Source organism: Lupinus angustifolius, unplaced genomic scaffold, assembly GCF_001865875.1.
Source record: "Lupinus angustifolius cultivar Tanjil unplaced genomic scaffold, LupAngTanjil_v1.0 Scaffold_418, whole genome shotgun sequence".
Classification (NCBI taxonomy): domain Eukaryota; kingdom Viridiplantae; phylum Streptophyta; class Magnoliopsida; order Fabales; family Fabaceae; genus Lupinus; species Lupinus angustifolius.
Window position 1 is genome coordinate 228,671 of NW_017727828.1, and position 26,583 is coordinate 255,253.

Here is a 26,583-nt window from a genome sequence, read left to right on the forward strand (position 1 = left end):
AACATTAAACATAAATAATCTTGAAATGGAGGGGATATTTAGTAACCACTTTTCAGAGGAACTTTTATGTGGATAGTTACATTATTCCCTTTATTCTGAACTTTTGATGTTTCAAGAAATATGCCTAACTTTTCAAGATGTATCATGATTTCACGAAAATGATAAAATCAGCTCGACTCAGGATTAAAAATTTAAAAGAGTAATTTCGTATGTGGAAAAGATAAATTTAACACCTTCAGAAATAATGAATCATAATTGTACTTTATCCTTAAATTTTACTTATCCTTAACTCTTAAGACTGAAGTTAACGCAACCCTAACTTTATGCCTAACTTTACATGATGTATCAAAAAATTTCAAGATGTATCATAAATTTTACTTATCCTTAACTCTTAAGTCTGAAGTTAAGGTGACCCTAATTTTAATTATGAACAGTAATCAAGATTCAAGGGGCATTTGAACATCACCCTCCCTTGACTTTGCAGCCAGACAGTTGGGATTTAAGTCAAGGTAAAATGTTTATTGCATGGGGTAGTAAAAATATTGTTAGATATTTCCTGATGATTGGTGAAATACCATTATTAGGATCTTAAATCTCATGATTCTCACACATTATATAAAACAAGGATATAAAGTCATACATGAATCCATGTTCTCTGATATACTCCTTTGATATACCTTTTGAGAGAGTTTTGGTATGATGGTCTTCCTCAACCAAATCCTTAATTCCTTTTGGGACCTTCGTTTTCTCTCTGATGGGGAGAGGTGAAAACTATTTGTGATTTGGTGTATTGGGGACCATAACCTTCCTTATGATTTGGTGTATTTGTGATAAAGATTCTTAGAATGGGTTAGTCTTAAGGTCTTTCATTGTTATATTTCAAGCATTATTGTGCTTATAATACCTTGCTTTTGTAATCTGTTTTTGTGTATATTGGATTGATCTCTTGGTGTCTTACCACCATAGAGATAGAGTGATTCTTCACCAAGACTATGAGGTCTTGATTTGAGAACAAGAATCTTGGCTGGGGCTGGTTCACGAGAAAGGTTTTCTCAGGCGATAGGTAGAGTCAAACCAAGGATTAGGTATTCTAGATTTCAAGAAAGAAGCGTCCTATGTTTTGTAAATTGAATTGGTGTATGTGATTATACTTATATTCAATATAGTGAAGAAGAAAATCTCCCAAGATCAGAAGGGGAGGCCTGGATGTAGTTTGCAGTGGACCGCAAACGAACCAGGATAAAAATCCATCTTTGCACGATGTTCTCTCTTAAATCTTCTTTACATTTCTTGCTGTTTTTATTCGAGTTAGAAGCTGATATTTTGCATAATTGTACTCTGCCATATACTTGTTAATATTGCCTAAAAATATTTTCTTTATCTCTGCTTATCTGGTTATAAATAACTGTGCAATTTGCTGCTCTAATTAGTTTGTTCTGTGTGTGTTAATCGATTAAGCCTAGTGGTTAATCAATTAACTGGGCTGTTTCCAGAACTAGGTTGTGGTGCAAGAAGTAGTGATTGATAATCGCTACACCTATTCAACCCCCCCCCCTTCTAGGTGTGTCTAGGCCACTGATACCTAACATCAATTGCCCAAAGTGTGCAGGAAGCGAGAACAAAACCAAGTGCATGAGCAAGTCATCATCAAGCTCTAACTTAAGTGACTTGAGTTTTGATGCGAGATTAGACATCTACATAATGTACTACTCCCTTATGTTTCGTTTGCCTTTATACTTCATGGAGATAAGTTTAGTCAAAAGGCTACTCGTCTCCGCCTTTTCATTTTTTTTGGGCAAAACATGATTCTATTTCTTCAAGGAACTTTCTTGCACTCTGACCTTCAAAAATAGAGTCTCGAAATGCTTCTAGAATAGAGTGTTCCATGATCTTAGACACATTCGGTTAGAGTGTTCTCATTTTTCACTTTTAACCTCATCTAGGATTTTCATAGTAGAAATGAGTTTCTCCACCTGGAGTGCTAGATCTAAATCCATACAACCAAGAATAATTTCTATGGCTTCCTTATAGACCTTAAAGTTTGTCTCATTTAGCAATGAGATGTTCTTAAATTGAGTAGAAATATTTGCAGTATTAGTAAAAGAACAAAACAAATTGCAATCATTCTTGCAATTAAACTCACATTCAACTTTAATACTTAAATTCAAATGATAGTGGGGCACATCACGAGTTACCTAACACAACATTAATATTTAGTCTTTGGACAAAATATTAACTTGTAAGTGGTACACTCAATATAGTAATCAAACATTAACAATCAGTTCTGTCAAATAATAAGTCTTTCTTTGGACCAACTTACTATTCACATGGAAAGTCATATGATTATCACATATTTATTATTATAAGTATGTTTGTAATTTGGGCCAAATAGTAATCTTTCTTTGGGTCGATCACTATTCGCATAAAATCCAAACATACAATTTACTTGATATTTCATATCAATCACTAATGATACTCTTATTTGTAATGGTTAAATATTGATCATAATGTATGTCAAATAAAAAATCCTTCTTTGGACTGATTTATCATTCACATATGTAACGTTATAATAATCACATATTTACCATTACATGTGTGTATATAATCCAGCCAAATATTTAATCTTTCTTTGGACCGATTAATACTCGCATGGATACATATATGCACTAACATTTGATATTTATCATGAAGAATTCACAACAAAGATGTCACTTTGGCGACTTCATATTTAATAGGTTCACTTAAAATGACAAACAATTTTATTTTCCAAAAGAAAAACCATTTAGTTGACTTTGATTCAACATAACTTTAATCCAAAACAAATATTATTTATATCCACATATAAATACGTATATTCATTATAGTCTATTGATAACATTACATCATTCTCATCACAAAGATTGCGTTTTAAATTCCAGTGATGGCCCCTTTGAATTTTCCATAAAAAAAATATTACCATTTTATACATGATTAAACATGGCAGGGCAAGCTATCCAAACAGAAACAATGTTTTAACAATAACAACCACTTAATAATGCAATCAACAACCAAACAGTGTAACAAACCATAAGTGTTGCAACCATTTAAACAAACAAGTCACATAATATACATAAAACAAGACATGTTCACATAATAGACTTATCACAAGATACCTAGTACAACATCAGTTTCTAGTCTTTGGACAGAGAAATTAATTTGTAAGTGGTACTCTCAATGTAATGATCAAATATTAACAATTAGTTCTGTCAAACAATAGCCTTTCTTTGGACCGACTATTATTCATATGAAAAAAACTTTATATTTGTTACACATTTATCATCACAAGTATGTTATTATTTGGCCAAATTGTGTCTTCCTTTGAGCCGAACACAATTCTCATAAATAATCTCATACTCAACTGTGTAATTTTAATCATTTTCCACAATAAAGGTTACTTTGGCAACATATTGCATCAATTAATTCAAAAATAATTACCAGACAAAAAGTAAACAATATGGAACCATTATAAAAAAATATAATCTTGGAAATAAAACCTTCAGATTTGATATCTTTTATGATTAACAAATCTAATTCCACAATATAATTACAAATAAAAAAAGAATATATTACTTATATATCAGCACAAAAAATGGATGCAATCTTAAACAAATACATAATAGATCAAGAGTTAAAGGCATAAAAATATATATGCAAATCATTATAAAACAATTCCAAATCGAATATGATCATGCACAACTTTAAAACATCAAGAGCATATCTTTTATATATATTTGGTCAATTAATTCATACATATATATATATATATATATATGCACCTTCCAAAATACAATATATACACAATATATATTTAATTACAAGCATTAAACTTAAAGGTAATAACTTAACTTCAATCCTTATTTATGTGTCTTAAAACAAAATGAATCACATATTTATTGTTGATGATAGTAGGTACATGTTTTATGCACTAACCATATTAAAAAAGAATTGAAAAAAATAAGTAAAGTATTTAAAAAACTCAAATATACATGAGCATATTTGACCAAACCATGATTATATATATAACATGTATACACATATTTAGATTGCATAATACCCCTATGTATAAGAAATACATATTGCTATCACCTATATAATACACATATACCTTATACATATACTTTAACAAATTTCAAAAACTGTGAAGTAACAAAAGTTAATGTCCAACTGTATGATATTAGTGCACAAATAATATACATTGCATAACAGAATCATAAAAATTAGTTAATGCAATGTTTATGCACATATATGAATATATACTTCAATACATGTTGCAAGGATTCATAATACAAATTACTCATCATTCAAATATAAGCAGAAGCAGATAAAAGTTATCATCATTATTCCTAAATACCCAATAATCATAACCAATAGCGGAATCATGAGAAAAAAAACCCAAATTAAAAAAATTAGGGTTTATAAAAAATTGGGGAAAAAGATCTTTAATGGAGAACCATAAAATTCAGAACCTACAGCTTTGATACCACTTGTTATATATTTCCTGATGATTGGTGAAATACCAATCATAGGACCTTGAATCTCATGATTCTCACACATTATATAAAACAAGGATACAAAGTCATACCTGAATCCATGTTCTCTGATCTACTCCTTTGATATACCTTTTGAGAGAGTTTTGGTATGATGGTCTTCCTCAACCAAATCCTTAATTCCTTTTGGGACCTTCGTTTTCTCTCTGATGGGGAGAGGTGAAAACTATTTGTGATTTGGTGTATTGGGGACCATAACCTTCCTTATGTGTTAACTTTAGGAATGGCAAAAAAACTCGTACCCGTAGGTAAAACCCATATGGGCACGGGTACGGGTCACAAACGGGTACCCGCGGGTATTATAAATGGATTTTTAAAACATACTCGTAGTACATACGGGCAGGTACGGGTATTATGGTACTCGTACCCGCTATTTATATGATTAATATATTATATTTAATTAAAATAAAAAATACATTATTCTAACATTTATTACATTATGTACATTTTTTCCCTTTACTTTGTTTACATATTTTATTGAGTTTGGTGGTGAAACACCCTACAAATATTATTACATGTGTAGAAACACACATGTTTTACAAAGAAAATATATATTTTTTGTTAAAGAAATGAGAACAAAAAATCACACAAATAGAAACCACCAATAAATTTAGCATTTTTGCCAAATATTCAATCAAAAGGTACAAAAATAATTAAGTTTCATCTTATTTGAAACACAATAGAAGTAAAAATTTAAAAATTTATTTATAATAGAGGAAACCCGCTGGTACCCATTGTACCCGTGGGTACCCAGAAATACCTGCGAATACTCGCACACGGGTACCCATACGGGTACCGGCGGGTATGGGTATTACTCTTCTATTTTGAAACGGGTAGTGGGTAGCTACTACCCGTGCCTGCCCGTGCCCGTTTCCATCCTTACACTCATTAAGCTCCTATATGTTATCAGCTTTTAGAAATCTAAGGGGAGCCAATAATTAGATCACTTACAATGTAACCCGGAAATAAATAGTTGATATCATTATATTAAATATATGATGTCCACCTTAATTAGAAATTATAAATTCCTAACAAATATGACCTTTTATTTTATGTCTTATATATATATATATTATAAATAGTAAATTATACCAATATCTTTTGAGTTTTATTGAAATTACATAAATCTTAACTCCCTTTTTCACCTACATAAATTACCCTTAATTTATATACATATATTATACTAAGTTCTCGTGAATGGGATGAGTGTAATATTTTAAACAAAAATGGGTGATGAATATAATTAAGTTAAACTCTAGGAGATGTGGTGTAATTTACTCTTAATTAAATATATATTAGTTAGGAAAATTTATAAGTTGTTCAATTTATATATTAGCAAGGATAATTTAAACTCGTTGTTCAATTTGTCACACATATTATGCCTAAATTGATGTGTTGTGCAATTTGTCAAGTTTTACCCTTAGAGTGCATTTACATGTCATTCCAAGGGAAAATAGTGAAGAAATTAGCATTCTAGGCAAAAACAGGGGTCTCACTTAGCGAGCCTTGAAGATCAAGACCCTCGCTGAGCAATATGGAGGCGAGAAGTTTAGGAATTCTCGCTTAGTGAGAGCAGATGAGGCGACAAACTTGACGCGACGAAATGTTTCGCTCAATGAGAACTCATCTAGCTGAGCGAGAATGGCATATTTCCAGTAGATTAAAAGGATATAAATTCGACACTTATGGTATTACTTTTCGATGGGAACCCAAAGTACTCAATTTTCTTGGCATTCTTAGCTCAAATAGAAAGGGAAAGACTAAAAGGACTAATTTATGATTTTGGAGGAGCTCAATTCTTTTCTCAAGAACATCATTCATCTTCTTCAACCCTTTTGTTTAGGAACGATGGAAGTGGGTAACTAAACTTCTTCCTTGTTGAGATTATATGTAATATTAACTTGATGTATACATATTTTATTCATATTTATGCTTAATTTTTACTCTTTGATTCTTTTGAATTGTTTTTATGTTTAATGCTTTCTTGAGGTTGATACCTTGCTTGTATGTTATTTAGGTTGTGAGTGACTGGAAGGAATTCACACTCTCTAAACTTGAACTAAAATAGTTCATTTTGTTGGTATATCCGCTAGGAATAGATTTATATCGATAAGTCACATTGCTTTATTTGTGAATATAGTTGTTAGGGATTTTGCTATATTGATATCTCATTCCCAATTTGTGAATATAGTTTCTCAAAATAGAGCTATGTTGATAAATCATTAATCTTAATCTTGTGAGTATAGATTCTCATAACATAACTATATTGATAAATTGGTAATCATCTAACGAATTAGTTTTGTGGTTAGTAATTTTGAGGTGTTATGTTGAAATGTGATCCACAAGAGGAGAAGAAAGCTCATAATCATGATCCAGAAAATGACCCAGAATTACTTTCAAATATTACTTAGTTTTAATTTTGTTTGTCAGTCTTTCCTCTTTTAGTAGGTTAGTTAGTTATAAGCTGTTAAATTAGTTTTTCTGTTTTTTTCTTCTTCTGTTTTTCCCTTTTTAGTTAGTTTAGTTATGGTTTCTTTTTAAAGCCATTTTTTATCATCTATTGTACTCATTCATTTTGAGAATCAATTAATAAGAGAAGCAGACATATTTTTAATCTTGCCACTGTCTCCTTTTCTGTTTCAAGCAAAGCTCATTCTTTCATTCATTCATGGAGAGCTTCAGTTTCGGCATGGTATCAGAGAACCTCAAAAGTGCCTCTGATACGCTTCTACTACACTACTCTCTTTCTTTCCTTTGTATTCTTCTCCCATTCTTTCTTTAGATCAAATATGGCTGACCAAATAATCACACAAAACCCTATTCAAGATCTATGGACCCCTTACTTTCTTCATCCAAATGAGAATCCAAGTGTTGTCCTGGTTTCACCCATTCTAAATGGTAGAAATTAGCACTCATGGGCTTTAGCCATGATAATAGCCCTCGATACAAAGAACAAGATGGAATTTGTGGATGACATTTTACCTAAGCCACCAACTCATGATCTTATTTCCTCTTTGTGGAGCAGATGCAACAATTTGGTGGTTTCGTGACTAAACAAATCGATTGATTCATCCATCCTCCCTAGCATTCTTTAGAATGAAACTACATTTGAAATTTGGAAAGATCTTCGTGAGAGATACCATCAAGGTGACATGTTCAGAATCTCATAACTGCTTCGAGAAATCTACATTATAAGACAAGGAAACCTTTTAATTGATGCATATTATACACAAATAACAGGTTTATGGTAGCAATTAGACAATTTTGACACTATTCCTAATTGTTCATGTGAGGTAAGATGCTCTTGTCATCTAATAACCATTGTCAAAATATATAGAGAAAATGATTATGTAATCTGTTTTATAAATGGATTAAATAAACAATACTCAATAGTGAGATCCCAAATCATGTTAATGGATCCACTACCAACCATTAATAAAGTTTTCTCTATTTATTACAACAAGAAATAAAAAATGAAATGCATCTTGATGATCCTACTCTTCTTGCCAATGTGTATAATGAGGGACACAACAACATATGTGATAATAGAACTAGGGGTAGAGGGAGAGCATGTCTAGGACAATTCATGGGTAGACTACAAATTTCTAGTAGATCTCAAAACTTTGGAAGGAACTCAGGAAAAGAGGTTCTAAGATTTGTACATACTGCAATAGGACATGACATATAATAGATGTATGTTACAAAAAAACATGGTTTTCCCCCAAAGCCATCCTACTAATTCAGGGAACATCAATAGTTAAACCATGCTAGGATATGATAATAGTGGTTATTCCAATGAAATGAATTTGGGCTCTGCTAACCAAGAACAACAAGAAGAATCAAACTTGACCATTTCACCATCACAACACAAAGGCTTCATGCCTCTCATAGAGAATTCAATGAAGCAATAAACTCATAGTGCAAATCATATTGTGACTGCATACAATGACCCAGATGAAAAGAGTCCAACTGCACAAGGTATTAATTGTATTGAGCCTACAATTGGGAGTGTTGATTGTCGGATCCTTGATTTAGGAGCCATAGATCATGTGTGATTCTCATTATCTTAGTTCCAAACATTCACCAGAATAAGGCCTATATCAATTAAATTACCAAATGGAAACAACCTAACTGTTTTTTACTAAGGGACAATGGTGTTCTCACCCATTCTTTACCTCACTAATGTGCTTTATCTTCCTAGTTTCAAATTCAATCTTATATCTATATCAAAACTTACTAATTCTTTACCTTGCAAAATAATTTTCTCATTTGTTGGTTGTTGCATACATGACCTTCCATCCTTGAAGATGATTGGTGCAACTAGATTTAAAGCAGGGTTGTATGCAATGGTTCAACCAAGCAATGACTATTTCAATATTAGAGTAACAAATTTCTTTTCTAGTTACAATGATAATAACATTTGGCATGATAGACTAGGTCACTTTTCTCATTCTAAAATGGTTCATATGTAATCTATCGTTCCTGCTATATAATGTAATAAAGTTGATATTCCTAGTGAAACATTATGTCATTTGGAAAAGCAAAACATGTTGCCCTATCACAATAGTTTTTTCAAAATCTAATTTTTTTTTTGATTTAGTTGATATGGATATTTGGGGTCTCCTTTCATTACCTTCTACTTTTGGGCACAAATATTTTCTTAAAATTGTTGATGACAAGTCTAAATTCACTTAGGTCTTCGTCATGAAATCCAAGGGCGAAACGAGTAATCATATTGGATCCTTTGTCACTCTCATCAACACACAATTTGACACAAAAGTAAAGTGTATAAGAAGTGGCAATGGAAAGGAATTCCTTCCCCATCACTTCTATGTTAGTCAATGGATACACCACCAAATCTCTTGGGTTGAAACCCCTCAACAAAATGGTATTGTTGAGAGGAAACACAAACATTTGCTTACAGTTGGGAGAAGTCTTATCTTTCAGTATAATATCCCTCTTTGTTTATGAAATTATGCCATATCTTATGCCACTCACCTAATTAATAGGCAACCTACCAAATACCTAGCAAACAAGTCACCTTATCAGATTATTCATCAAGCCCTGCCTAACATTTCTTACATCAGAGTATTTGGTAGATTCTGTAATGCCATTACCCTCACATCTCATAGACACAAATTAGATCCAAGGTCTAAAAGGTGTGTGTTCTTAGGGATACATACTGGCACAAAAGGGTACATTATTCTGGGTTGCCATACCAATGAGGTGTTTATATCATGAAATGTTGAATTTTATGAGCACATATTTCCTTACTTTAAATCCAGCCCTATAGGCCAACAAAAAACCTCTCTCACACAAATCAATCCCCTTCTTGTTGACCCTTTCCTCTACCATAGTGATGAAAATCCAAATGCCTCTCCCTCCAACAACATCACTCATTCACCTTATCAAAACATAGATATTGACCCTCCTGATCAAGACACCTCTAGAAATAACAATCCTACATGTGAGAATTCCACCATTCAATATCCATCTACTTCTAATGTAGATACCATGACTCATAATTCATCAAATGATCAGACTGTAAGGTACTAACTGAGAATACACAAACCACCTATATATCTCCAAGACTATCACTACATTATTGCTTCTGGTTTAATGCCTCCTATATCTCTTTCCATCAAGAATCCTTTATCTGATCATCTCAGTTATAAATTCTTATCTCCTACACACAAACATTATTCTCTTGCCATCTCCACTGCCTTCACTCATACTCATTATAAGGATGTTATTTTACTCCAATGTTGGAGTGATGCCTCCTACATCTCTTTCCATCAGGTATCCTCTATCTGATCATCTCACTTACAAATTCTTATCTCCTGCACACAAACATTATTATCTTGCCATCTCCACTACCTTCACTCATACTCATTATAAGGATGCTATTTTACTCCAACGTTGCAGTGATGCCATTAAAACTGAATTACGTGCTCTACAACAGAATAATACTTGAATCATTACTGATCTTCCCCCTAATATAATAGCAATTGGTTGTAAGTGGGTTTTAAAACCAAACATAAAGTTGATGGCACAATAGAGAGACACAAGGCAAGACTTGTTGCAAAAGGTTTTAGTCAAATAGAAGAAGTAGACTACCTAGACACTTTTAGTCTTGTTGTTAAGATGACCACCATTAGAGTTCTCCTTTCATTGGTAGCCACCTATAATTGGCATATGCATCAATTATATGTTAATAATAACTTTCTTCATGGCGATCTTAAGAAGATAGTTTACATGAAAATACCTCTTGGATTGCAGATTAGCAATCTTTCTTATGTTTGTAAGTTACAAAAATCCTTGTATGGCCTTAAGTAAGCTAGTAGGAGGTGGCATGAGAAACTAACTAAAGTTCTCATCTCATCGGGATATCAAAAATCCAATGTTGACCATTCACCATTCACTATTCACTAAACACCAAACCTCTAGTTTCACAGTATTCTAGTCTATGTAGATGATCTAGTTTTAATAGGGAATGACTTATATGAAATTAAAAATATTAAGAAGTTACTTCATGACAAATTTGTATCAAAGACTTAGGCATCCTAAAAAAATTAGACATGGAGATTGCTAGATGTGCCCATGGCATCTCTTTGTATCAAAGAAAATATGTCCTAGATCTATTGAATGAGACTAGAACGCTTGGCTGCAAACCTTGTTCCACTCCTATCGAGTACAATAGCAAACTCCACAACTCCTCTAGTTCCATATTATCATATGCTACCTCTTATAGAAGACTGATTGGAAAATTACTTTATCTTACTAACATTAGGCCTGAGTCTATGTTATGTTGTTGGCCACTTAAATTAGTTCCTATTTGCCCCTACTGATCAACTCCAACAGGCAGCCTATATGATTCTTATATATCTAAAAACTCATCTTAGGTTGGGTGTTCTATTCACTAGCAGCAACAATATTAGCCTCAAAGGTTATTCAGATTCTGATTGGGGTGCTTGTTTAGTCACAAGAAAATCTATGATTGGATGGTGTTTCTTTGTGGGAACATCTCTTGTTTCTTGGAAAATTAAGAAACAAAATACAGTATCTAAAATCCTCAACCGAAGTAGAATATAGGGCATTAGCCATGGCTTCTTGTGAAGCTCAATAGTTGCTTTTCTTGCTTTATGATTTAAGAATTTCTCATTCTTCACATGTGCCTTTATTTTGTGATAACATATCAGCCTTGTATATTGCTACAAATCCAGTTTTTCACAAATATACCAAACATATTGAGATCGATTACCAAATTGTATGAGAAAAGGGTGTTGAACAAGAGTATACATTTGCTGCTAATCTCTTCATCTTTACAGTTGATTGACATATTTACCAAGCCTCTGCCTCTAGCTTCATTTCACTCTCTAATTAGCAAGTTTGGCCTACTTAACTTCCACATGTCAACTTGTAGGGCTGTTGAAATGTGATCTACAAGAGAAGAAGAAAGCTCATAATCATGATCCAGAAAATGATCCAGAAAATGATCCAGAACTACTTCCAAATATTACTTATTTTTTATTTTGTTTGTTAGTATTTTCTCCTTTAGTAGGTAGTTAATTATAAGTTGTTAAATTAGTTTTTCTGTTTTTCCCTTTTTAGTTAGTTTAGTTATGGTTTCTATTTAAAGCCATCTTTTATCATCTATTGTACTCATTCATTTTGAGAATCAATTAATAAGTGTAGCAGAAGTATTTTTCATATTGCCACAAACTCTTTTCTGTTTCAAGCAAAGCTCATTCTTCCATTCATTCATGGAGAGCTTTGGTTTCAACATGTTGATCTACTTATTGGGGGACTAATGTTGATAGATTACTTGGTTGGTAAAAAATCTTAGTTTGATTAGGTTGTATTGTTGAATCAATTGCATATAAATAGTTGAATAGTAAAGTCTAGTCACAATATTTTTATCTTATAATTTGTTAAATCATTTAAACTTAGATCAATGGTGAAACTAAAAACAAGCCAGTTATCTCAACAATTTCTATACTTAGGGTAACAATTCTAGTTGGGCAACTTAATATTACTAAATCATTTATATATGATAATAACTCTTCAACTTGTTTGCAACAATCCTATTCAATTATTTAATAGGTCAATTTGCTGGTTAACAAGTTACATAACTGTTTTAAAAGTTGCATCATTAAGCATAATGTAATTTAATAGTTATTCGTTTTCTCTCTCGTCTTTAAATTGGCTCCTCTCCTAAGCAAATTTTCAATGAAACAATATATGTAAGATCAACCCAGGCTGGCCTTCCTAGTTAGGATAAAGTTTATTTGTTTAAATATGATTTAGTCCAACAACAAAGAGGTGTAGGTGTGTAATGTAAAGATTCACTAGATTCTCAACTATCAAACTAAGTCAAATGTCAAATATTTGATTCTTAAGAACAACTTTTATTATAAGGAGCAGTAATGCACAACAAAAAGGGTTAATTCCTTATTTATAGGGTGAAGGGATACATTCGGTTATCAAAAAGAATGTTTTAGTCGAATAAAATCTTTATCCTTTAGGGGAAAAAATGTATGGAGTCCTCCTAAGGTATTTAATTTTGATTTTTGTCCATTTATTTAACTGAAATTAGTCAATTATTAACATGATCCTATATAAAGATGGCATGACAATGATGAACGGATTTTAACAAGCACTAAAGAAAAATCAAAATAAATTAAACAAAAGTGTTATTTTGAACCACTTAAATTTAACAAATTTTCATATAAGAATTAAACTATGTTTATCTCACTATTACTTTTCATCTTTTATATCTCTCGAATTTTAAAAAACTTATAAAAAAACCAAAAGACAAGTTAAAGTTGCCATAATGTTATTATCAAAATAACATTATCACAAACTTAATTCCAAAGACTCGCAATTTTTGGCAGAGACTAAAAAACAACCTTACTTTATTAATACCCAAAAAAATATTTATGTGGTGCCCCAATCACTCCCAATTGAGGGCAGGGAAAGACTCATTTCATAATATGCTCGTGCCCGCTATTACCTTTAGCTCGTGCCCGCTATTACCTTTAGCTCGTCCTCTTTATTTTGAAAGTTGTTTTGTTTCCTTTATATCCTTAGCTTTTCTTATCATTTTTATTTTACTGTTACTGTACTGTATGTTCTTACAAACTCATGATTAAGCCATATTACAACTCTGCCCCTTTCCCATTTGTTGGGAACACCCGGCACATCACCTTATGAAAGTTTAAGAGCACTGGAGTTAGTAAAAAAACTTGAAAACATTAACTGGATGGGGTATCTTATGGGAGGGGAACCACTTACTCCAGGAGTAAGATAAAAAACCTATTTCATACCTTAGATATATATTCTATGAAAATCTAATGGTTCGAATCTACTTACTAATTTAAATAATTAGATTTCCTCTAGAATAAATAGCTAATGTGTGGAGTAAGTTTCTTAACTTACTAACAGAGTAAGTTGATCCACTTCCCATATCTTATTAAAAATACCCCCATATAGACTTTGGTTATGTACTAGTTCACAAGGGTTAAAAAAGATGTCATGCAAAGCTCCAAACAGAAACAGAAAGATTGATAAGGAAAGGTTTCACAAAAAGGTAATGTGTGTAAAATCTAAAAAGAATGTTGGGATGAAGAAAGGGGAAAGTGATAAAGGAGGAAACTTTTGATTGTGAACGTTGTCCCTCAATATTCCAAAGCAGTCCACATCAAATCAAACCCCCTATCTTGTCATGGGATCCATCTTTGCACTACAACAATAATAATGTTTTCTGCACGAGCTAATATACCCTACTTTAAGTTTGGAGTATGGTACACAATTAAAAAAAACATCCACACAATTATGTGTTGGAATATTTTAGACATGTACTCTAGTTTAAGCAAAGGAATTAAAATGGTCTTATTGTACAAATTTAAAAGCTTCTATCCTCATTGTATATATAGTCATGCCAAAAATTTATGTTGGAACAACCTATATTAATCATTAATTAAGACATGAAGGAGAGAACAATTAGCTCTAAGTAAATTTAAATGTATGCTTTTGTACGGTGGAAGATGGTGTAGCAACAATGAATTTCGATTAAATTGAGTTGTGATCGACTTTGAATTATTTTGGATGTGTGCCTAAAAGGGACTCTAATATTCAAGTTTGTATGTAAGTGAGACAAGAAAATGGGAGTAAAAGAGAAGTTTGAAACATGATACTTCATCTATAATAGTATTTTCTATTTATAGAGCCTAGAATGAGTTTCCCTTGTCTCATAATGAAGGTCTAGTAACATTATGGATTAACTCATGAATGATGTCAATGTTATGTTCAATCATTCAAACGGTTTGACAAGCCTACTCATGGGCTTATGTGGATGTTAGGTATCCTTAGGGTGTTTGCCCTCATAAGTTGCCTTGGAGGTAGGATCTTAGACATGGCTCTTTAGAGGTTCAATAAAAGATCGTTTAGCTATAGTTCAGCCCATATGGGTCCAACTCCTATTTTAATGGTCGACGCGATGACCTATTGCGCCAATCGCGACTGGTTCAACACATTTTCGACTTGTTGTGCGAAAACGTTGCCCCTAGTCTAGTGGCATGATCGTAACTGGGCATGTTGTCGAACTTAAGGGTTTTAGGCTTTGTTTGCAGTCAATCAAGCCTTTCGCATGCATGTAATTTTTTAATTACTTATCCATTATGTCTGACTTTAGTGGTATCTTTTTGTTCTGTTGGTTTGTGGGTCATGTATCACATGAGTGGTTGTCATTAATTGAGCCATAACACTATGACTCGTGGATGACTAAGATTTGATTATAGTTCTTCGTTTCTTGTGCTTGTCTACATGTACGGGAGGTTTTGAACATGTGTCCAAAAAGGTCTTGCCTTTTGCTTTCTGATTTGTTTGGGTTAATTGGTGGGTTTTTGGCACTTATAAGACCATTTTGGCGAGTTATGGGGTGATTTTTGGGCCCTTCACTCATTATTTTCATTTTCAATTTTCAAGGTACTCTCTTTATTTGATCCCAAGTATTCACTTAGATTTTAAAGGAAAGATGGTAAAAATTGAGGTTGTTGATGGGGAGTGTTATACTAGTAATATTGTTTTTTGAGATTCTCACTGGTCTTGCTCCTTCTTTTACATCACAACCACCGCTACAACGAAGAGTGAGGAATGAACCACCACCATTTAATCAAGGTTGAGGGTTAGGGGATCTTCATCTCGATTCACCCTATTTCATTCAGGTCGAGTTAATGACAACCTCTATCTTAGCGGAGAAAACAATCAAAGTTGAATCCGACCTTGCTTTTTGCTAGGAGCAATGGGATGCTCATGTTGATGAATTGGCTGTCAAATATGATCAACTTGATTTTAAAGTTGATGAAAAGCTTCTTTTGATAAGTTGATGAAGGAGGCATCCAAGGCCCTTGGGAAAATGTGATGAGCCATTTTCGGTTGGCTTGTCCAAAAAAGACATCTCCTTATACTTGAAAAATATGGTGGAAGCATTCATTTAATCTCGTTTATAGTTTTCAGCCTTTGCTAATATTTCTCTCTTTTTACTTGTAAAGATATAGGCCAATACTTGTATAGACTTTTAAATGTCCCTTCAAATTTTTTTAAAAGTTAATCTCTTTAAATGTAATTTAAATGGAGATTTTCTTATGTTGAATGTGTCATGGTGTGGTACGCCTATATGATGTGATACATTTGGTCGAGCCATCTCCCATTTGATTCTTCGAATCTTCTTTTTCCCATTGTAGGATTACGCAATTGGCAGTTGTCGCTTCACCATTTTTATGTGGGTGTTCTATAGAGGTAAAGTGTAGCTCTATGTGTAGTCTAGCCAATAATTCCTGAAATTTTAATTTGTTGATCCCTTTTTTCCCTCGTGGTATTACTCAATTGGCAACTTTTGCCTCACCATTATCATGTGGGCGTTCTATTGAGGTGAAGTGTTGCTTAGTACTTCATATATAATGATGTTTTTCCTCCAAATGAACTTGTGAGTTCCAATGGAGGGGATGATGTCATTATTCTTTTGTATGGAGGGGGATGATGTTATTATAATGGACCTGGGTTGAACCCGATAAGATCATTGGACTACTTTGGACTCTTACCTAAAAATTGACTCTAAAACTCAAGTCGATGCAGGCAAGAGTAAGAGAGATGTTAAAGAGATAATACTTCTTCTTGTATAATAGTCTTCTCTATTTATACTACTCAAAATGAGTTTACGTTGTCCTAAATGAATGTCCAGTGACTTCATGAATGATGTCATGATGTCAAGTCTATGAATCCACTTCGCAAGCATACTTATAGGCCTATACAAATCTTAAGTGTCCCTTAGGGATGTCTTCCATATGCTTACATTGTCATCAAGTCCTAGACTTCGCTTGTCAGTATACTAACCTATTGGATTAATCGTGATCGATCTAACACATTTTAGACTTTCGGGATGCAACATATAATTATGAGTTAATTACATTGACACCCCCTGAGTTTTAGTGAAATTACATAAATCACCCCTTACTTTTTTACACCTACACAAACCCCCTAATTTTTATACTTTCATTACACTAACCACCCCTGCATGAGAAATAAATATAATCTTGTAAATAAAAAATGTGATGAATGCAATTAAGTTAAACAAAACATGATATATTATGGAGAAAAGTCCAAATAATATACAAATCAATGTATCTTTATTATTTTTGGTTACAAAATACATCAACAATTCTAAAGATATATTGTTTAAATTGCTCTTATATTATATCGTAACGAACCAAAAATAATAAAGATGTATCAACTCATATATTATTTGGTCATGTCTCCACAATATATCATCTTTTGTTTAACTTAATTGTATTTATCACATTTTTTGTTTAAAAAAATTACACTTAATTTTCATGCAGGGGTAGTCAGTGTAATGAAAGTATAAAATTAGGGGAGTTTGTGTAGGTGTAGAAAAGTAAGAGGTGGTTTGTATAATTCCACTAAAACTCAGAGAGTGTCGGTATAATTTACTCTATGATTATAGGCTAGATTCATTTCCCGTTTAGTTCATTGTTCATCAATAAAAGGTTAAAAGTTAAAACAATAGGAATTTTGAAGTTATAATAGATAGGGTAGAAATTATACTAACAAAGTTATCATTTTTTTTATTTTCCTTCGTGTAATGGGATCCGAGGTTTTTTTAAGGACATTTTAATTTGAAATTTAACGAGATAGCCATTTTATAAATAAGCTACAAACTTGATTTTACATTTTGCTAAGCAAGGACAACTCAAAACAAATTTCATCCGTTGATTCCTCCTATTAAATTTTTATGATGATGCTTTTCCATTTCATTGAATTTTTCTTCTTGTGCTCTAGAAGACTCAAAATAGCTTGCATTGAGGCCACATGTAATCTTCAAATATGATCAATCTTTTCATTAACTCATAGCCCCAATAATATGTAGTACACGAGCGTTATGGGCAATGCAATCAACATCCCAAAAATAACTCTGCATTTAATTCATGAAGCTCCATTAGTTAACATTAAAAAAAGAAGCAAATGGTAAAAGAAAATTCTTGTTGAGAATTATAAAACAATAATTAAACTCACCCTGTGCTGAGAATATCAGGATGAACATTGTATTCCTTTGCAAAGACAAATGGGACAATTCCTTGTGGTAGAGCTGCCTGATATTTTTTGACAAACAGCAAAAAAATTTGGACTTCAATTTTTTTGTACCAATGGGATCTCATCTCAATATAGGTAAGGTAAGGAACTAATCACTTTTGGATTGTTTCGCAGTCTCTTCTAACAAATATCCCTCAAGAATCGAACATTAAATCTCTTGGTAAATTTTATCTTCTTGACCAACCAAGAAAAGAAAGTGCCACAGGGAATCTAGACAGACAATGATAGTGGTGAGTGGGGACTTACTCCTAATCCAATTTGATGTTTTTTCCATTGAACTTCTACCTTTTATGCAGAAACCAAAATGGGTATGGTCCAAATTGGCACAATTTGTAACAGAAAATTAAAACCAATCAACAACTTTAATGAATTAGAACAATAAAATAGCTTATCTTGGCAGAGCCAAAAATATGTATATAATAATGCAATGGAATTTTTTGAGGCAATGTAACACATAATATAGTAATGGTTGTGACATAAGGGAACAATACCTGAACAATGGCAACGTGTAAGAGAGTGCCTCTTAGGCCAACAGTAATGGAAGCAGCTGCCATTACAGCTGGACCTGTAAGGAATCTCACAGCCATAGAAAAAGCTGCTTTGGAATTTCCACATGCTATGATCTTTGGTTGCAAAGCCATAAACAGACCTGTCATAACACACACATCAAAAGTAAAACACAAAGGAGAACAAGCATGGCTTACCCATCAATATCACAATGCATACTTTATGGAAGAACTTTCATTATCACCACCACCAACCCACCCTCAAGACAAACTTGGAAAAAAGTAAGCATAAAAGTTAATAGTGTCTGTATGATATTTATTGATAGAAATAGAAATATCACTATCATATCTTTATTCCTAAACTACTTTTCGGCCTAAGACTCCTGCCTAATAAGAAAGATAGATGTATACAACATTACTCTTACAAAACAAATAAGACTTTTTCGAAAATTTGAACCCATGACTACCAGCTTATGGGACAATCAACTTCCCATTATATCAAGACTCACCCTCTTCAGTAGTTGTGCAAAAGTGTGCCCTCTATTTAATCATTATATATAATGATATACTTTTTAATAGGATATTTAGAGTTTAAGTTCAAAAACTCTTGTTCTTTATTTCACAATTGAACTAACTCTCATAAACATAAAAAATAGTATACAGAAATTTTGTACTGTATCAAGATTCCATATGTATAGATATTTTTTATACATTATAATATAAAGCATAAGCTATTTGTACTATTGATAATTAAAATAAAAAAATATGTATCCATGTTAATCAAAAGTCATTCAAAAATAGCATCTGATTATTATGTATAATATGAGATTTTGACTACTTAGAAAATCTTACTCAAACATGGGTCCATATCTTGTAAGTGCCAAACAAACGCACGCTTGTTGGTAATCATAACAGATAGAAAATAATGATAAAGGAAGCAACATATTATCATAACACTGCACTGTTTCCTTACTTTGCTTGTTTTTGAAATACACTTGCCTGCTTCCTTCTTTAATAAAGAAATAATGATAATAATCAAAGTTAACATGGAATCATGAAAAGATTTCCTGCTCCCTCTTTTTCTTTTTCTGGCTCAGAACAAGTTAATCTCTACTTTATAAATTAGTTATAATTATGAATAAAAAATGTATGCACTCATGATGTATGAATTTTATACACTATTGTATCATCCACCATTTATATTGTAATCTTTCATTAATGGTGCATATATGTTACACTTTATAATTATTATTATTATTATGTTAAAGTATTTTTCTAATATATCATCATGCAATTAGAGGATCTATGTTTATACTGACCAAGACTGAACATAGCCATGCCAAGACCTGCATCTGACAGAATGGAAATAGATTTTGCTATAATTGCAGGCATTTCAACATTCCACCTGCAAGGAACAACAACATAATCTAATCAAAATCTGATTTTGTTTCAAGAACAAAATGTCCAACATATGGAAATGTTCTGTTTTTTTTTTTTGCAAATTAGGATAAGAGGTACCTGAATGAAACTAGTGACCAAATTAGGCCTATTAGACTAGAGTAGGTATTTGGGTTTCTGATGAGTTTTCTCCACACCATAATCAATATAAGCCTTGTCATTACACTTGCTGGAGGCATAGTTTTTGGCTTGTTATTTCCAACTTTCTCAGATTCATGGTCTATTCCTCTATTTCCAAAGCTGAAATCATCTTTTTCTAGGTACTCCTCTTGAGTAGAGTCTCTATGACCCTCCACTAATCATCCAAAACCACAAGCAAATCAAACAACAATATTAGAAAAAGAAAAAAATGAAAGAGACTAATAAGATGTGATAGTATAATTAAAGAAAAAATGAACCTTTTCCTGGAGATACATTCAATTTCACATCTTTCTGATCATGAACAGCATATTCATGTGCACCAAACACATCTGAAACTGGAGAAGCACTTGAACTCCAAACAAACATATGAAGGTCCTTATTCCCTTCTTCTGGTTTATTCTGCTGTGATTGACCATTAGGCTTCTTAGCATTTGCATTAGGAGGAACATTTTTAGAGGCAGTGGTGGGAGAAAACATGCCAGGGTTTGGTGCAGGGTAGTGTCCTGTTCCAGAAGGGTAATGATACCTTGTCTTGTTGTTATTATTATTATTACCAGCACCACCCTCTTCATCAAAATTAGAAGTCCTTGGAGTTGGTCCTCTTGAAGCAGATAAACCATAAACATCATTAGCACCAAAGTTAGAGTTTCTAGCACCAGCCATCATAGAATAGCAATCAGTGTGGTTGAAACTAGACCCTCTTGGAGTAGGGTTTCTAGAAGATTGCAAAGAGTATATCTCAGCATTGGTAAGATTTGAAGGCCTTGGAGTTGTTGAAGAAAGACCCTGAGACCTTCTAGAAAAAATATCTGATCTTGAAGCATTGGATTTTCTAACAGTGACATGAAGCTTCCCATCTTCTTTGATCTCAGCTTCAGTTTCAAGAACTTGTCTTCCATCAAGTGACATCACATCAGAGTCAACATGGATAGAGACAATGGTGCCAGCAGTGTCTGGAAACTGTTCAGAGATTAACATTCTAGCACCTCTATACTCAAACATGAACAACATCAAAGTGTACCAAATGATGCATTGAAGGACCACAATTTGTACCATTAAGCTCCCAGAGAACTCACCATACATCCCTTTAAGTAAAGGGATACCCATAACCAAAGTGTTTGGAAGGGTTGAAATGGAAAAGAGTGTTATTGTCCATTCCAAACAACCCCTTTTGCTCAAGTTGCTCCAAATGAAGAGAACAACTAGAACTATCACTTTTTGAAGGGTATCAGCAGCTATGAAACGAAGGTTCATTTTGTAAGGGTTGTTTGAAGCAATGAAGTGAAAAGAGAGAAGTGGAACTGCAAAGAGTGCTACAAAACGGTTTATGCCAGAGCATTGGTCAGGGGAGAAGATTTTCCACCATTTTACTGAACCATAGGCTAGTATCATGGCTACATAGAGTGGCACCATTGCTGTCATGACATGGTAGAAATCTATTAGAGTTATCATTTTTTGGTTTGTTTTGGTTTTTGATCAGTAAATGGTTTCTTAAAAAGCTAGAACTTAGAAAGAAGAAGAAGAGGAAGGAGGTGAAGAATGAAAAGAGAAGGAAGATATGGTTGTATTGATGAATGAAAAGGGAGCATGTGTTTTGGTTTTTGAGGGAGGTGGTAAAGTGGAGAGGGTAATAAGCACAAGTACAGAAAATCTTTTTGCAGCTTTGAGAGCTGTGAACCAAGCTTGCACTTGCAGTCCCCAAAGCACACTGAACAGAGGGGTTTCGCTTTTCTTATTAAGTTATTATTTATATTTTAAAAATTATCATTAAGTGTATTAACCATATTCTTTAACACAGAAAATGATTTGAACCAAGAAGAACCAAAGTTTAGTTTACTTTAAGTTCATAAGGATTTGTTCAACTTGAAACTCAAATTCGATATAAATTATGTATCCAGCTTGAATTCGGGATGTTTGAAGTTCTTGAACTGTTCAATCTTATGATAGGATGAGGGGGAAACCACCCATCACTAGGGTGTATCATAGGAGGCCACGTGGCAGTGTGAGGGGGCTATTGTAACTGCCGTAGCAGTGTAGGAGTAAGGGGGGAAAAGTATAAATAGGGGATTGGGGGAATCATTGTATTCATCTTTTGAGAATTGAGTAGAGGAGAGGGGTTAATTCAGGGAATTAATCTTGTAACGTGTAATTGATTCGGGGAATCAATTAGGGTTCATCTTGTAATCTTCTCCATTCTTCAAGCAATAAACGAGGTATTAGTATTCGGAATCGAATTGATTCCGAATCGATTGTGAAATTCCTTCTTCTTTTCGGTAATTCTGTGCCGGTGTTATCAGTGGTATAAGAGCACCGATTCCGGTGCCCTGAAAGCCGCTGCCGATTCACCGTAAATTCATGAAGACTCGAAGTATGTCACGTTCCGGAGATGATTGGGAACAAGAAAGGGAAGAGATGAGAATTAGGTTGGAATTTGCGGAATCCCTTGTGAAGAAGCATGAGGAGCAAATGGTAGAGATGTCGGCGAAGATGGAGCGTTATGGCTTCAACGCCGACGCGGAACACGGCGGCGACGCAGCCAATTCAGTTCACGGTGGTATTTGCCAAGACAGTGGTGAGAGAAGAAGCAGGGAACCACGCACCAGTGAGAATCGCGGAGGAGAAGATTTCTGTAACCTAAGATTCTGTCGCGGTGGTGAGGTTCAAGGCAGAGAAGAGCTTAAGGGAGAGATTCGCGACGGAAACGAATTCCATGGAGGAGCTTATGGCGGAAACGAATCCCGTGCCGGTGTTCTGGACGGAAACGAATTTCGCAGAGGTGTGCTTCACGAGGGAGACAAATTCCATGGAGGAGCGTGCAATGGAAATGACTTCAACGCCGGAGTTCTTGACGGAAATGCATTCCATGGGGGCGTTCTAGGCAGAATGAGCTCGAAAGGGGGGTTCACTACGACCCGTTCATGGAAGGTAGAAGGGATGTTAAAGGGAAGAAAGGTAGTCGTCCTCATTGACTGTGGGGCTTCTCACAACTTCATAGCTCATGAGGTGGTGCAGGAGTTGAGACTACAGTGGGGAAAGGATTTTGTAAGGGGGAATGAGTTCAGGGGAGAAATTCAAGGAGGAAGGGATTTTATAAGGGAAGATAACCCTTTTAGGCGGGAAACATGGAGAAAATTGGAGATTCCAATCTTTTCCGGTGACGACACGTATGGATGGACTCACCGACTAGAAGGGCACAGTAATGGCACTTGAAGGAAAGGCTTTGAGTTGGTATCACTGGTGGGAAAAATGCAACTCGAGCCCGAATTGGGAAGGATTCAAGATTGCGGTGGTTCGAAGGTTCCAACCTTCAATGATTCAGAATCCATTTGAACAGTTACTAACCCTCAAACAAACCGGGTCCGTTGAGGAATTTGTGGAAGATTTTGAGAAGTATGTGGGGGCATTGAGAAGCATCGATCCGGAATTTACTAGGGGAATATTCTTGAATGGATTGAAAAAAGAGCTTCGTGCCGAGGTGAAGTTGTATGATTTACAATCTTTATCCGATGTGATCCAGAAGGTGCTATTGATTGAGCAGAAGAATGCCATTTTGAGTAAGAGGGGCTTGTTTGGGTATGCAAGCCGGACGGGAGGGAACCAGAGGGTAAACCCCTATTCCAGAACAGTAATGGTGGAATCGAAACCGATAGGGGAAGGGAAGCAAAACAGCTTCGGGGGAAGTAACACAGTTGGACACTTTGCCCCGAGACCTATCAGTGAGGTTCGACCAAGAGGGAGAGAGTTCAAGCATTTGACCAATGCTGAGGTGAGGGAAAGGCGAGAAAAGGGGCTATGTTTTCGTTGTGATGAGCCTTTTACTAGAGATCATCTGTGCAAAAATAGGCAATTCAGAATGCTTATTTTGGAGGAAGAGGAGGATGATGAGGATGGTCTAGGGGAAGATAGTACAGACGTATCGGGGGTACATGATCTGAGGTTGTCATTGTGCTCTATGTCGGGGTTCACTACGACCCGTTCATGGAAGGTAGAAGGGATGTTAAAGGGAAGAAAGGTAGTCGTCCTCATTGACTGTGGGGCTTCTCACAACTTCATAGCTCATGAGGTGGTGCAGGAGTTGAGACTATTGGTTCAGAATCCTCCCTCTTATATGGTGGAGGTAGGAGATGGGCGTAAGGTGAAATGTAGGGGGAAGTGCGCGCACTTGTCTTTCCAGATACAGAATCTGGAAGTGACCCAAGACTTTTACCTCTTCAGTCTCAAAGGGGTTGATCTGGTGTTGGGTTTGGAGTGGCTATCGGGATTGGGTGAGGTCCAAGNGCTGATTTTGGTAAATTGGAACTCACGATCAAGCAGGGCCAGAAGTCGATCCGTATTACCGGAGATCCAGCCTTAGCCAAAACCAAGGTCTCATATGGTGCTCTGTTGCAGGTCATTTGAGCAGAAGGGGAAGGGTTGATCATGCGTTGTGAATCATCAGATCCGAGAGAGGGTGGGATGGAGAGCACGTCGATCCGTATGTTGCAAGTGCTCGAGGATTTTGAAGAGTTATTCACCGATCCTACAGGTTTACCACCGGTACGAAGGCAGGATCATGCCATACATCTGATTGAGGCTATCCCCAATATTAGACCTTACAAATATCTTCACTACCAGAAAACCGAAATCGAAGGCTTGGTTAGGGAGATGTTGGCGTCGGGGGTGATTCAGCATAGCATCAGTCCTTATTCCAGTCCTGTCATTTTGGTGAAAAAGAAGGACGGGGGTTGGAGGTTCTGTGTCGATTATCGGGCCCTCAACAGGGTGACCATTCCCAATAAATTCCCTATCCCGATTATTGAGGAGTTATTGGATGAGATTGGAGGGGCCATAGTTTTCACCAAATTAGATCTGAAATCTGGGTATCATCAGATTCGGATGCGCAGTGAGGATGTGGAGAAGACTGCTTTTCGTACCCATGAAGGTCATTATGAGTTTGTTGTGATGCCATTCGGTCTCACGAATGCACCTTCGACCTTCCAGGCCCTCATGAACGAGGTATTACGGCCATACTTGCGGAGATTTGCTTTGGTTTTCTTCGACGATATTCTGATTTACAGTCCTGATGAGGAATCTCACGAAAGGCAGTTGAGGGAGGTGTTGACCGCGTTGCAGGACCATGCGTTGAAAGTCAACCGGAAGAAATGTAGTTTTGCTAAACCCAGTTTAGAGTATTTGGGACATATTATCTCTCGTTCTGGAGTGGCCGCGGATGAGTCTAAGGTGGCCACTATGAGTTCGTGGCCCATACCCCGTGATGTGAAGAGTTTAAGGGGATTTCTGGGCCTCACAAGTTATTACCATAGGTTTGTGCAAGGGTACGGGAAAATTGCCAAACCTCTCACGGATTTATTGAAAAAAGATAACTTCGTGTGGACTGAAGAAGCCACTCAGGCCTTTTAGACCCTCAAGGGGGCCATGATCAGTTTACCGATGTTGGTTGTGCCCGACTTGTCGAAGACCTTTGTGTTAGAAACTGATGCTTCTAATAGGGGAATTGGGGCTGTGTTGATGCAAGAAGTTCGCCCTTTAGCTTTCTGGAGTAAGGGGTTATCGGCTAGAGCCCAACATAAGTCAGTTTATGAACGAGAGTTGATGGCGTTGGTTCAAGCCGTGCAGAAGTGGAAGCATTACTTGTTGGGTCGCCACTTTGTTATTAAAACGGATCAACGAAGTTTGAAATTTCTTACAGATCAGAGGCTTTTCAGTGAGGAACAGTTTAAATGGGCAGTAAAACTCATTGGATTGGATTTTGAGATTCAGTTCAAACCCGAACGAGAGAATTCTGTGGCTGATGCGTTGTCAAGGATGGCCTATTATTCGACACTCTCAGTGATTAATGTTGGAGATGCCGAGGTGTGGTTCCAAGAGGTTCAGCAGGAACCGAAGTGGAGGAAGGTGATCCAGGATTTGGTAGAAAATCCCGAGTCTCATCCGGGGTTCCAGTTTCAGTCAGGGCGCTTGTTGTATAAAGGGAGGTTGGTTCTGCCCAAGACATCTGACAAGTTACCTCTGATCTTAGCTGAGTGCCACGACAGTGTAGTCGGGGGTCATTCCGGATTCTTCCGCACTTACAAGCGGGTTTCGAGTTTTTTCTATTGGGATGGCATGCGTGGTTATGTGAAGCAGTATGTCGAGGCGTGTGATGTTTGCCAACGCCAAAAGTACTCCACCTTAGCTCCGGGAGGGGTCTTGCAACCCCTACCCATTCCTACTCAGGTATGGCA

The 26,583-nt window shown here is 35.1% G+C and overlaps 1 protein-coding gene across 1 annotated transcript; it reads right to left on the reverse strand.

Annotated features, from left to right (window-relative positions):
• Positions 1-17,759: 17,759 nt before the first annotated feature.
• Positions 17,760-22,084, reverse strand: LOC109341257 (probable auxin efflux carrier component 1c). The gene is made up of 6 exons (XM_019579112.1): positions 20,617-22,084; positions 20,279-20,513; positions 20,080-20,165; positions 18,746-18,903; positions 18,177-18,253; positions 17,760-18,075 (listed from the first exon to the last, which is right to left on the reverse strand). Exons 1-6 carry the CDS (start codon positions 21,809-21,811, stop codon positions 18,009-18,011), a joined length of 1,818 nt encoding a protein of 605 aa, XP_019434657.1. The 5' UTR covers positions 21,812-22,084; the 3' UTR covers positions 17,760-18,008.
• Between the last annotated feature and the right edge of the window lie 4,499 nt (positions 22,085-26,583).

What these genes read in the sequence shown, in the direction of transcription:
- LOC109341257 (XM_019579112.1), bottom strand. Translation starts at nt 21,811, where the DNA reads ATGATAACTCTAATAGATTTCTACCATGTCATGACAGCAATGGTGCCA. An exon ending in GAATGTATCTCCAGGAAAAG is followed by an intron (nt 20,514 to 20,616) that starts GTTCATTTTTTC and finishes TTGGATGATTAG; the next exon opens with TGGAGGGTCATAGAGACTCT. An exon ending in CCTGATATTCTCAGCACAGG is followed by an intron (nt 18,076 to 18,176) that starts GTGAGTTTAATT and finishes AATTAAATGCAG; the next exon opens with AGTTATTTTTGGGATGTTGA.